Source organism: Zosterops lateralis (genome assembly GCF_965231275.1).
Source record: "Zosterops lateralis genome assembly, chromosome: 15".
Lineage (NCBI taxonomy): Eukaryota > Metazoa > Chordata > Aves > Passeriformes > Zosteropidae > Zosterops > Zosterops lateralis.
In genome coordinates this window covers 14,231,723-14,244,838 of record NC_139775.1, presented here as the reverse complement: position 1 = coordinate 14,244,838, position 13,116 = coordinate 14,231,723, and the positions used below count along the sequence as shown (strand labels likewise).

The following is a 13,116-nucleotide window of genomic DNA, read 5'->3' as shown; positions in this document are numbered from 1 at the left end:
GGTGGGCAGGAGATGCTTCTTCCCCAGGTGGCCTCTGCCCACGGGCAGGGATCTCCAAGAACTGACTGAAGAGGGATTGTCCTTAGGTACCAACTGCCTGGTTTAAGCTGCTTCCTACTGTAGCTACAGTGGCTTTGTGTGTGTGAATCAGCAAGTCATCTGACTTTCCTTGGAGGAGATTTGTATACAGAGTTGAGGAAGAGGCCTGTAATTCCACTGGAGGAATTCCAGTGGAGCCCAAATCGCACATCCTGCTTGGGTTTGGTTTGATTTTTGCTCAGCCAAAAATGAGAGCTGTGTCTATCAGCTCTGTTACAGCTATCAGTAAGCCTGGGATGCCTGTTAAACTGAAAGCTCAAAGAACAGCCACATGCACAAAGTTTGCTGTGGCATTTGGTTCCCAAGACTTCTTTACAGCCTCAGCTTTCTTGGGAAGAAGAGCCTTAAGATCTCTCTACCCATCTCTGTTCCCTTCCCACACCACATGCTGCACTCATGTCCTCTGTCTTTTGGGAATGTTAATGATGTTTAATCATATCCTTGGACTTCCTTGGCTCCCAACAGCCTCTGGAGCTTCCTTGTCTGGTGATGAGAGGAAACTCCACACCAAGCCTCCAAGTTCTCAGGGAAACCCTTCAGCCTGTTGCCTTCTGAAGTCCCAGTAACATTGGAGCTAACAACATTTAATAAATAGGGATTTTCTCCTACACAAACAGTTTCATACTCTAATCCCTGCCTGTTAAGATTAACAGAGCACAGAGAAACCTTGAGCTGACTGAAGGGAAGAATTTTCTTGGGGATTTGAGCCTTTGCCAAGGAGCTAAAGAGAAAGTCCATGCTGACCTTCTTTGAAAGAGAGAAATTTTCACTGCATTTTTCAGATGATCTTGAGGAACAGCAGGGAAAGCAGACACTGCATAGAAGTCCAAATCTTTTATTTGAGCTGATCATAGCAAAAACTGTGGGTTCTTGGTTACTGCTTTTCAAGTAACAAGTGGCTGGAGTGGTAAGAAAGAGGAGAAAGATTGTTTCATAGGGAAAGGAAAAGATGGTAACTATGACTTTCAGTTTTCTTTAGGCTTCAGGTTGTTCTGGGAAATGCTCTGACCAAATACAATCTTTAGCATAAGTTAAAAAAACCCCAACCAACCAAACAATGAAGGCTCTTCACTAAGAGCTGGTTGGTCAGTTTATTTGGTTTCCCTTTGCTAGTCCTCCTCAGCCCAAAACCAGAGGGGTTTTCCCTGGCTCTGCAGGATGCTCTGTTCCCTCTGGGCAGGCTGGATAACCTGGCAGAGATGTAGGAGGACTTGCTCAGGAGCTGCTCAATGTTTTCTCTTGGAAAAGAACCTGGTGACCTTTTATGTGAGCAGTTTTTGTGCCTCTGCATTACAGGAGTGTCCTTCTGTCCCAGGGCTCTTGGTGTGCCCCTGCTGGGATCTGTGGCTGAAATCCCCTTTCCCTTCTGCTGATTATGGTCTGCAGCAAAGCATTGGCAACACACCAAGGAAACCACCCCATTTCCTATTCCTTCCTCAGCTGCTGTCGCTGTGCTGGAACACCTGCAAGCTGCCAAAACAACTGTTGTGAGGGCTAGAAGGGACCAGACTGGGAATCCTTCCATCTCCTGGCTCCCAGCACACCAGCACAAGGCTCTCAGCTCACACCTCTGCCGGGGTAGCCCACAGGGTGGGGATCCCTCATCCCCCCGGGGAGGGAGGGAGGAAGGGGAAGCACAACCCACCTCCCTCCTGCTTTTCCTGTGGCTCCAGGGAACCATTCCAACACACCTTGTTATGGCTTCAGCTCTGGAGGTCTTGGCTGTGACAGGAGCCAAGCCCAAGCACTTCCTGACACTTCCCTGTGCAGGGTTCTCCTGCTGCCCCCTTAGTCTTGTATCCTCCTTGGCTGTGTCTGAGCCTTTCCCTTCACCTGCCTGTGCTCACCTGCCTCCTTTGCTTCACAGGACAGATCACACAAGGAAATGGAATTGATCTTGCACGGCTAGCCAGAAAACAGACATTTTTTAACTTTAACTAAGTTGATTTTACAATGTCAGTAACATATTTCAGCACGTGGTTGGGGTGGTGATGATATTTATGGTATTTATTTATGGTCACTGTGGTGGCATCCAAGAATAGTCTTCTGGAGGAGCTTGTCACTTCTGTACAAGCAGGAATGGAGAAACTTCTGTCATGAGTGGGCTTCAGGATGAGGATAAATGCTACATGATAAGTGATAAGATATGGAGGGGGGGAGGTGAACACTCAAATATGCCAAGTTTGCTCTCTGTTTGCATTTGAAAATGATCCTGACTAACTGCAGTTCATTTTCATTCTAACCACACTTAGCTGTCTAATTCTTTTGGAATTGCTTCAGTACATACTGGTCTAGGTCAAACAAAATGTAAAAGAGGGAACTTCAGGCTCCACAAAAATAGAATGATTTTTGTTTAAAAGTAATTTGTGTTCTCCAATGACAGCAGCACTGTGTACCTAAGCCGTGTTGCAAGCTGTTGTCAGAATTAAAACTATCTTAACTAATATGAAGGCAAAAGAAAGCCAGGAAAAAGAAGTATGTCTTAGAGAAGGAAATACAGTTTAATTTGCAGAGTTTTTGTTGTAGGATGAGATGTGCAAACGGTGAAGGAGAGGGGGAACCTCAGGGAAAGCAGCAGACCCACAGTGGTCAGGGGAAGGATCAGCAAGGGCTGGCAGAGTGAGCTGTCTCATGACCCAAGGAGAGTCAGTACAGATTAAATGTGTATTTAAAAAGCTTTTCTTTTTAGAAGAATCTTAACCATAAGATGAGTGAACGAGATTTGGGCTTTGTGGTTGGTTGTCACTGAATGTGTGAAAATGTGCTTTGTTTTCTGCTCCTTAGAGAGTTGGTTCATAAAAAGCACAAAGGTGGCATCCAAACAGGCACATGGGAGTTGTGGGAGATACATCCATAGGAAATGTGGATGGATTCAAAGCAGGGGGAGTTTGGTCTTTGTGGACAGGGAAGAGCTTCTCTCAGTTTTTGCTCCTTGCAACCTCCTCTGTCTGTTCTTACCACTGCCATTCCCTGGGTGTGTTTTGCTCTCTGCTGTCCAGGCTCCAGGAGGACACAGTCCAAAGACTCAGAATGGGCTTCTGAGCCCTCCCCAGGAGGAGAAGCTCAGCAACAGCCAGACCTCGCTGTATGAAATGCTGCAGGAGAAGGGGCGCTGGGGCGGAGTCAGCCTGGATCAGTCAGCTCTGCTCCCTCTGAGGTTCAAAAACATCCGGGAGAAGACAGATGCCCACTTCGTGGATGTGATTAAAGAAGACAGGTAAGGAAAATGGAGCTGTGCAGTGTAAAATCCTGTAAAGGTGAGAAGGCACTACTGGGGTACCATATTTTTACTATTTGTGTGCTTTCAGTAATTGTTGGGAACATATAACAAGTTAAAAGTTTTCCGATTTTAGTCTTTATTCTGCTTAAACCACAGTAGAAACTTGATGTCAGAAACTTTCTGCTTAAAATAAGTAAAACCAGTTTTGATTAAAATAAGTAAAACCAGTTTTGATTGCCTCCATGGTGAACAGTCCTCCTGTCAGCCCTCCTTCAGTCAGGTCTTCAAAAGGGAAATTGCTCTTTAAATCACTTGTCACAAAGTTGAACTCCATTTTGTAATCCAGAGTCCTCTTAATGCATGTAGTGTGCACCTTCCTCTGCAATTTAAGGTGTAACATAAAATCTGAACCACAAAACTCGCTCTTTTGTTTTACAGTAAAAGAAAAATGTCTCAAAACATGCGACTAATCATGAAATCCCACTGGGTTTGGAAGCAGAATTAATAGGAGTGAATTCTCATGGACTTACCATTTATTTATATACTGTAAAATGAGTTTATCTCTCTGTTTCAAACAGAAAAGCTTATATTGGGCAGAGGAAATATTCTCCAAAATTTATTTGTGTGGGATTTTTATCAACACACAACCATATCTCCATTGTGGCAGTGACTTGACTGGAACAGCTAAACAGATGGCTTGAGTTTGTTATTATATATGGCTATTTTTATTTTTTTGTTTCATTGCTTTCACTCAGATTGAGAGGATTTTATCTAAATAACTTTAAAACTGTGTTCTCCTATGGACTTGACTGTTTGGAACAGGGACACCATCACCTTTATGGAAACATGACTGAGGCAGGGAGAGGTGAGAGGGAGAGACAGGAGTCCCTCTCCAGTCTCTTACTTAGATTTTCTCAGTTTACCTTTCTCCTGTTGCCAACCTGAGTCAAAATTTAGGATTCTTTATTGTTTTTTTCAGTGTGTTGTCTGTTATTAGTAGCTGAGAGTGGAGATTTAGCCGATACTTCCAAATATTAGAAAATAGATGGATTGGGAATGTCCAAATGTTGGCAGAAATAAGCCAGAATAAATAGGAATATTGTTGAAAATGTAACCAGCACTCTGCAAACTCTTAAGTTATAGAAGTAGCCTAATTTATGCAGTTGGTCTGCTGAAGATACCTCACTCAAGTTCTTGTGTTCTGGTGCTTTCCTCCTCCACTCCCAAAACGGGTAATTTTTTCTGATTTGGAAGAAGGAGTACCATGATTTGAGATCAGTCAAAGCCTGGCGCTTTTTTGGTCCCAATTAAATATCATCATTACCATATTAAGTGGGCCATTTCTTGTTGCCAGGGAAACTTCTCTGCTGAGTTCAGTTCATGTAAACATAACTTTCCAAAAATAATCTTCTGATTAATTAGATCTATGCGAAATGCTTTAAGCCTACCAGTTTACACTGATTTTTTTTTCCAACATTTCTCAATGACAAATTATATGGAATGAGCCATTTTAAAAATGCTCTTGATTCCCTTTTGTAAAACATAATTGCTGGTGTTGATGAATCCAATATCTATGAGGATCTTTGAATGGAGAATTTGAGGTGTCTCAGGGAGGGGACCAAACTTCCTCATGGTCGTTTTACAGGAATCCCCATTTTCATTGAGATTTTCTGTGTTGGTTTGATGCTGTTGCAAAGCCAAGTGATCTTCCAAGTGCAAGGCACTTGGATCTAAATTCCTGTCAATTCAAAATACTTAACCCAGATATGGTGATAAAGTGCATAAATTAATCCTACAGGCTTCCTGCAGAGCTGGGAAGGGTTAAACATATCCTTGGGGGGATTCAGGAGCCTGTGCACTCTATTAGGAAGCTGCCTGGGGCTGTCTGGGAGGAAATGCTGGACACTGGGGAGATTGAGCTCAGCTCTGTGGCTGAGAGGTTTTTACATGCCAAGATTTCACCTTGGAGCTGATACCTCGGCACAATTCCAATGTTCTTTAAAAATAATAGTAATAAAGACAGTATTAGTGTGGCATGTTTGTATTAGTACATTATAAAAGAATCCTTTTATGAAATTTACCAGTTCTTACAACTTGATTCTCTATATTTGACAAACAGTGAATACTTTCAGCTTCAAGTCTGGCTTTAATTCTGTACAAGTCCTGTGCTTTGTTCATTGTAACCTGCACGTTCCTGTGTTTTTTAAAAGAAAACTGTAGTGTAAGAGTATAGAATGCTTGAACTTTATTTCACTGAGAATATCCTCAAAAGAGTCATGGTTTGGGGATTTTTGTTTCCAGCAAAAGTTAGGTATTCTTTAGGTTATAAACCTCTGAAGTACAAGAAGCAAATATTCATGTGCTGACCAGGGCAGCATTCACAATGATCTCTGCAGACTTCCAGAGCAGAATCTCAGAGATGTATAAGGCTCCCCCAGAACTGGGTTCTGTGCAGCCTTTCATCCCCTCCTTGGGGCAGTTTCTTGTCTAAATACTTTTTCATTGTTTTTAAATCTGTTTGTTTCTTTCATTTCCCACTTCCCAGTCTTGCTTGATCCGGGGAACACCCTGTGCTGGGAGGCAGAGGCCTCCTGGGAAGCAGATTATGTGCTTGACTGTTTCATCAAGTGGGATCTTCCTTTTGGAGACAGAATGAGCTGACAGGAGCTGAGAAGGCCCCGGGAATGCTGCCTTCACCCTGGTTCCATCGTGTTCCAGCTTCCATTCCGTGCTGCACTGAGGGGCTGGACTGTTCCTCCTACATCCTTAACCAACAGCACCATCACCACCTCCACTGAGCTTCCCTGCAGGAAGAAAGGGGATTCAACAGTATTTAAAAAAAAAAAAAAAAAAAAAAAGCAAAAGCTTTTGAAATTTTTATTATAAGATGATCTTAGAAATGTCTAAGAAAGGTGAGGAATGAAGATATGGAAGAATAAAAGAGAGAGAGGTGACTCAAGTATCCTGTCATTCCTTCAGAGTATCCTGATATTTTTAATGTATTGGCCAAGGCCAGAATGTTTAAAGGTTACCAAGTATCAGCCATATTCATGCTTAGACTCCTTTGTCTTCTCTAGCATCAGCCTAGGAGTGCGTGTTTGGTTGATCTTGCATCTCAATTAAGAAAAAAATTTGCTTCCCACATGCCATCTTGTGCTGGGAGCTTCCAAGAAAACCTCTTAGGCAAGAGTTACATAAAAAATAAACAGAAAATAACCCCGAAACCAAACCCCCTTAAAAAAAGAATTCAGGCACGGACAAGCTCTGTAGGATCTTTCTTTCAGCTTCTTCATCTGCTTGGAATTTGACCTCATGTGCATCTCTGGTTTTTGCTCAGAGCCACCAGCTTGGAAATTGCCCACTCTGACTGTGCCTCTGGTGCTGCAGTTCCCAGGGTGGGAATTGCACTGGGAAAGCAGCCACTCCATTTTAGATTTGGAGGGATTTTAGAAACAATTCCCTGTAAATAACACATGGAATCAGTTGCTTGAAAATGAGATGAGGTTCAGAGGCAGGGGAGGGGTGTGTTTGAAAGCTGCACAGAGCAGGGGGGACTGGCATGTGCCCAGCAAGTGCCACCCTGGGCACAAAGAACTCGGTGCTCTTGAGTCCTTTCAGCTCCCTGGCACCTCCTCAGGGAAGATAAGGTTTGCAGATCAAGTGCCATCAGGAAACTTCATTCACAAACCTCTACTCCTAATGCAAAACTCAAAAGGGTTTTATTTCTTTTCCAGAGGATGGGAAATAAAACTAGCTATTGAATGACTGAAGCCTCTTTTATGTTGTCGTGGGGTTTTTTCATCTTCTGTGGAAAAGGTGAAGGTGAAGGAGGGCATAAACACCCTCTGGTAGATGCTGCCTCTGGGTTCCTTGGCCCTGATGTCATTAGTTGTCACTGCCTTTGTTGATGGTCATTCCAAATCTCCCATTTCAGGAGTAAATCTCAGCTCTCCATCTCTCCTCTGCAGCCCGAATCATTAAGGGAGTGTTCCCAGTTGAGTTACTGAGTTATTTTAGTGTCTGAAATAACAAGAAACTGCTGTTTTCTAAAATGGGCAATGGTTTCTTTCCCCCCCATAACAATTTGTCACCTTTGTCATCCTTGGCTTGCTTTGAGCCATAGAATTCCACCCTAGACACAAATATCCCACAGCCACGTGTCTCCAGAGGTTGTGTGTCTGTAGCAGCAATTAACCTTTATTATTTGCTGGCTTATGTTACAATTATCTGTACTCATCAGTTAGATCTGTTAAATTTCTGGAAGGACTTGTTAGACTCTTCCTGGAAGTAGAAAAGTTTGCTTTTTATGTGGAATATTTCCTTTGAACTGAGCAAGTGATGTGGGTAAGAGGATACTTTGGTGATGAAGAAAGAAGAACCACAGGAACTTCAAAGCCAAGTGCCAACATCCCTAGAAACAGCAGCCACGGACTGGGGGGGCCTGAAGGAGGCACAGCTGAACAAACTGATGTCCATTTTGTCTTCTCTCTCCAGCCTCATGAAAGATTACTTCTTTAAACCACCTATTAACAAGCTGAGCCTCAACTTCTTGGATCAGGATTTGGAGATGGCCTACAGGACAAGCTACCAGGAAGAGGTGAGTTTCTACTGGCATTGGTTTCTGTCTGTAATCTGTCTAAGCCACTGTCTGTCCTTGGGTTTTTTAACACATTTTGTTGCAGTTGTTTCATGACAAGGGTCATGAAATGTCTAATGTGATTTGCTACTTGGTATTGCTGACTCTGAAAACAGTCTCCTTTCGGTTTATTATAGAATGCTGGGATAGTTTGGGTTGGAAAGGGCCATAAAGCCCATCTCATTCCACCCCTGCCTTGGGCAGGGACACCTTCCACTGTCCCAGGTTGTTCCAAGCCCTGTCCAGCCTGGCCTTGGACACTTCCAGGGATCCAGGAGCAGCCGCAGCTTCTCTGGGCACCCTGTGCCAAGGCCTCCCTACCCTCCCAGGGAACAATTCCTTCCCAGTATCCCATCCAGCCCTGTCCTCTGGCAGTGGGAAGCCATTCCCTATGTCTTGTTACTCCAGGCCCTCATCTAAAGTCCCTCTCCAGCTCTCCTGGAGCCCCTTTAGGCCCTGGAAAGGCTCTAAGGTGTCCCTGGAGCCTTCTCTTCTCCAGGCTGAACACCCCCAGCATTCCTAGCCTTAGATTAGAGCAGAGGAGTTCCAGCCCTTGGAGCATCTTTTGCTATGCCCTGAGTCTAGTCCAGTGTTTGGGCTGGAAATCTGAGGTACACTGATTGCATTGATTCTTATACCTGTCTTTTCTTCATGTTCAGGTTAATGTTTTAAGTCTTTAGGGTGGCCAGAGAGCCATGCTGAGATGGTAAGGACCATCACTTACCACAGTAAAGGACCAATTGCTGCTTGTCTTCTCATCAAATATTCTAACTTTGAGAATGGTTACTTGGCATTTGATTCTTGTTTAGTCACAGTCTCATGGTTATCCCTGTGAAATCCAAATCTGTGCTGAATTCAGATGTCCTGATTCCATAAGTGTACTGCATTCAGATACAGGCAGCTGAAAACACTGGAATTGGAAGGAGCAGTAAGTTGTAAGGAACTCGATGTTTCCTTCAGGATTCTGCACTGAGTCTGAAAACTCCTTAATTCCCTTGGGGACTAATAATATCACAGGCTTTCCACAGCACTGGGTTTCCCTGCCTGACTGATAGGAACTAGCAAGACAGTTTAAATTTACCTAGAGTGACATTAGGTGTCAGTTAGAACTGAGGCTGCACTTCCACCAGTAGCTGAAAAATTGCTGCCAGGAAAAGGCAATTGCTCTGCCCTTCTTGTCCCTCCTCCCCTCTGCTCCTTCTAATGGCTTTGGTGCTTCTCAGCCTTCCCTGCTGTGAGCAGTTCATTTACTGGCCTAGCATGAAATATTCATGGTTTGTTTTTCTATTTGGGGGCTCTTTCTCTTCCCATCTCGGGCTGTTTTGTGCTGTGTTGAAGCAGCAGCAGCTCTGGGGAGGTTGGCAAGTGGCAGACTCAGCACGAGAAAAGCGTCCAGTCTCTTCACTTTGGTCAGGAGCTTCACACTCATCCTCCAGCATTGTAGTTTAGTGGTATCTCTCTGCATGAAGTTCCTGTAGCAACAACAGAGAGAAACTTCCTGTGGGTTACAGCCTGCAAAATTTGCAAACTGTACTGAAAATAGTAAATCAAGTAGTTTCCAGTGGAAAGACTGGAAAGAAGCAAAGCAGAGATAATAAAGCATATACAGATGGACCTATTAATGTGTCTGTGTAGGAAATTCCTAGAAAGAGCAGGAATGTGGCCTGTGCATTTTGTTAGTGCCAAGCTAACAGTTTGAAAATTATTACATAAACCTCTTTGAAAGTGTGAATTTTCACTCTCTAATAGTAACTCTGCAGCACTGGGGCAAGAACCTGTTAAAGCTTTAATGTTAGCAGAGTTCTGGTTCAAAACAACAATGAAATCTTCTTTAGGAGAATGAAAAGATTGGGACAATAGTCCAGGTTCTCTGATGGCCTGATACTCAATGATGCTGAAAGTGACTTCCAGCACCCCTGAATTCACCTCTGATTGTACAGTGCCAGCTGCATGCTCAGGTTGTGATCCCTCTCTGGAATCAGCTCTGCTTCCCAAGAGCCTTAATCTGTTCTCATTTGGAAATGAAGGCAGTACTTAGCACTGTGAGAGCATCTTTAACTCTGTCACTTGGGGATACAGTGCTGCTTCCCTTCATTCAATTCACGGGGCTTCATCTGTGGATGAACAGGATTCTGCTACACCTTCAGGTTAAAGGTAATTTTGGCACTGAAGTGATGCTGACTGGATTTATTAGGTTGCAGAGAGGTACAAAGGAAGAACAAGTTTGTTTCCCAGTATTGCTGAGCACAGGAAATGTTCTGAGGAACAAAAGAAACTTCCAGATTAAACCAGAGCACTCCAACTGGATGCCTTCATGGTGACATTGATAACATAATTCCTGGTTTTCTTTGGAACTTGCTTTTTATGGTCTCTTGGGCAGATACAAACACTTCTAGGACTGGGCTCACCTTCGTAAGCCAGGATGTGGAGCTCGTGATCTGATTTTCAGCAGGACTGGCCATGGTAACACAAAGCTCAGCTGCACAAGCCCTGGGCCAGGCCAGGATGGGATGGGAATGTGTGGTGAGGGGTTATGGAAGAGCAGGACTGGATGTCCTGGGCTCTGATCAATTTGGATTACACAGCTTTTAATCTGGTCTGAAAGGGAGATGTGAATTCTGCCACAGGAGCTGTGTTTGTGGAGTGGTGTTAGGAGGGTTTTCTTAACCATCAGTGCTAAAAAGGTTATAGTAAAATCTGGGGGTTTTTTTAATTAAAATTATAGAATAAAACATCCCATAACCTATCTTCTACTTATTATATTTATGTTTCTTTGCGCAGAATAGTCAATTTTCATGTAGTTTTGTTACTGTATCATAATAGCGTATAAAAATCACACCAGGCCTGGGGCTGCACCACCAATTGTCAGCACAGTCTGCTCAGGGAGCTGTGACAGCCATCAAACCACCTCTTCTGCTTCTTGTTTCCAGTGCTTACACTGGATTAATGAAGTGGCCAAAATTTCTTCATTCCTTTATTCATTAGGAGCTGCTGTTCATCATCCAGTCGAATCCAGCAAAAACAGCATTTATCCCTTTTCCTCCCTTCCCTCAATCCCTGTATTCCACACAGGTTATAAGGAATGCTCCAGTGAAGACGTTTGCCAGTGCAACCTTCAGCTCTCTCCTGGACGTGTTCCTGTCCACCACAGTCTTCCTCATCCTCTCCATCACCTGTTTCCTGAAGCACGGGATGGTGGCGTCCCCTCCGCCACCCGCCGCCGTCGTGGTGTTTGTCATCGCCATCCTGCTGGAAGTGCTGTCCCTTGTCGTCTCCATCAGGTAAGGGAAGTGTAACACAAAGTCTGCAGGAGAACTGCAGTGGTGCCTGGCTCAGGAATATTTTGTTTGACAGCATCCCAGGAACTCACTTGGCCAGGCTGTGAGCTTGAAGAGCAGAGTCGGTGCAGCCAAGGCTTGCGGCACATCTTGTGCAGGGAGAGCTCTGGCTACAGGAATTGCAGCAGAATTGATAGACATCACTTAGGCAAAAGGAATCTGTACCCCATCCTTGCCTCTCTTACTGTTCCTTGGGATGCCATGTGTATGTGTTCTCTCCTCACAGGACCGTCAGAATTCAAACAGAAAACTTTTATCTGTCCTGCAAACAAACCCACCCAAAAAACCGCTCCTTTAAATTCCAAGATAAAAACACAGAGTTCTGGGGTTAAACCTGACATCAGAGCTGCAAAGAGCAGTGCTGCCCCAAAGAAAGAAAGCTAAAGGCACATTGTGTCTGTCTAGAATTTTTTTTTTTTTAAGTTTCATGGGTTAACATTGAGGTAGTTCATGTTTTCTGTGTCTGACACATAACAGAAGTCCAGTGTTTCCCCAGAAGGGAAGGGGCACTCTTTTGTCTCTGCAGAAGGGGTGGCACTTGTCAGGGCTGTGCTCAGAGGTGCCAACCCCACACCTGAACCCTTGTCCTGCCCCTCAGCCTCTGCTGTGCCCTCAGCAGACTTGGCTGCAGGTGCCTGATGTTTTAACAGCAGCTCCTCATTCCCCATTTGTGCCCAGTGCTGGGGTGTTGTGGCTTCCAGGAGCCTGCTGTGATAACTCCTCCATCCCTGGGGTTACTCACACACTCAGGGGGAGCAAAGAGCACTTTGTTCAGTGCAGCTCATCCTCTCCTGGGTGTGCTGTGATCTACACAGATACCCCGTGTAACCTGTCATTAACCCAGCTGATTGACCTGTTAATGAGCTCTTTGTTTGTCTGGATGTGTGAGTTCACTGTGCCCTCCTCATCCTGATGTTCCTGCACTTCCCTGGCACCACAGCAGGACAAGGGTGGTGTGTGCAAATAGATGTCCTCTCCTGGAGTTCTGCAGATCTGTCAGGAATGTGTCAGTCAAAATGCTTTTGTAATTATGAGCTGGAAGCAATTTCTGCTGCTGTTTCAAAGGAAACAAGAGATTGCAGTTTGCATTCTTATTTTGACTTCGCAGGGCGAGCTAAAAAATACTGAATTAATGCTTTAGTCACTGAAGGAATCTGTACCTCACTGGGCATATAAATGTGTGCAAGTGGATTTACATCAAAGCTGGCATGTGGAGTAGAGAGAAGCCATCTATAAAATGCTTTTAAAGACAGCATTTCTTAGCAGGGATGTTTGGTTGTTGCAATTTGAATAGTTTTTAGAAAATGTAGAAATTCTGAGAGTTAAAAGCTGGACTGGGAGATGGTTGAACTGTTAGAATTGTCACTCTAAACTGTTAATTGTTCCTCTCTCTTGCATCAGAAATACATTTTTCCCTTTCTGCACTCTGATTTGGGTGGGGCAGAAGTTTTTCAGGCACATTAATGTGGCCAGGCAGCTCTTTCAGGTGGTCTGGGTCTGGTGGCCATGAATTTGTTCAGCTGGGAACAGCTCAACCACCACTTTCCAGAAGTGCTGCTTTCTGCTGTCCAGGTGTATTTGGAGAAAATTTGTGTTCACTCACTTTACAGGTGAATTCTTACTTCACTTTGGTATTTTTCAATTTTTTTCTTTTCCCCACTTGTTTTCCCCACCAGACATTGCTTTTGCCTTGTTTTGTACATTTATGAAAATTATTGCTATAATCTTAGAAATATTTATAGGTAGATACATAAGGTTTTATTGCAGTCCTGCTCTATAATTGGTGGTTTATGGGTTCCTTTAGGAGAAGAAAAAATGTTGTT

At 44.0% G+C, this 13,116-nt stretch overlaps 1 protein-coding gene across 3 annotated transcripts in view; it reads left to right on the top strand.

Annotated features, from left to right (window-relative positions):
* The window catches only part of ADCY9 (adenylate cyclase 9), an 80,501-nt gene that overhangs the window by 49,053 nt on the left and 18,332 nt on the right, over window positions 1–13,116 (top strand). For all 3 annotated transcript variants that reach the window (XM_083872411.1, XM_083872409.1, XM_083872410.1), the window contains 3 exons: window positions 3,099–3,316; window positions 7,814–7,916; window positions 11,028–11,236. In XM_083872411.1, coding sequence (XP_083728537.1) covers window positions 3,099–3,316; window positions 7,814–7,916; window positions 11,028–11,236 — 530 coding nt within the window. The remainder of the gene's footprint in view (window positions 1–3,098; window positions 3,317–7,813; window positions 7,917–11,027; window positions 11,237–13,116) is intronic.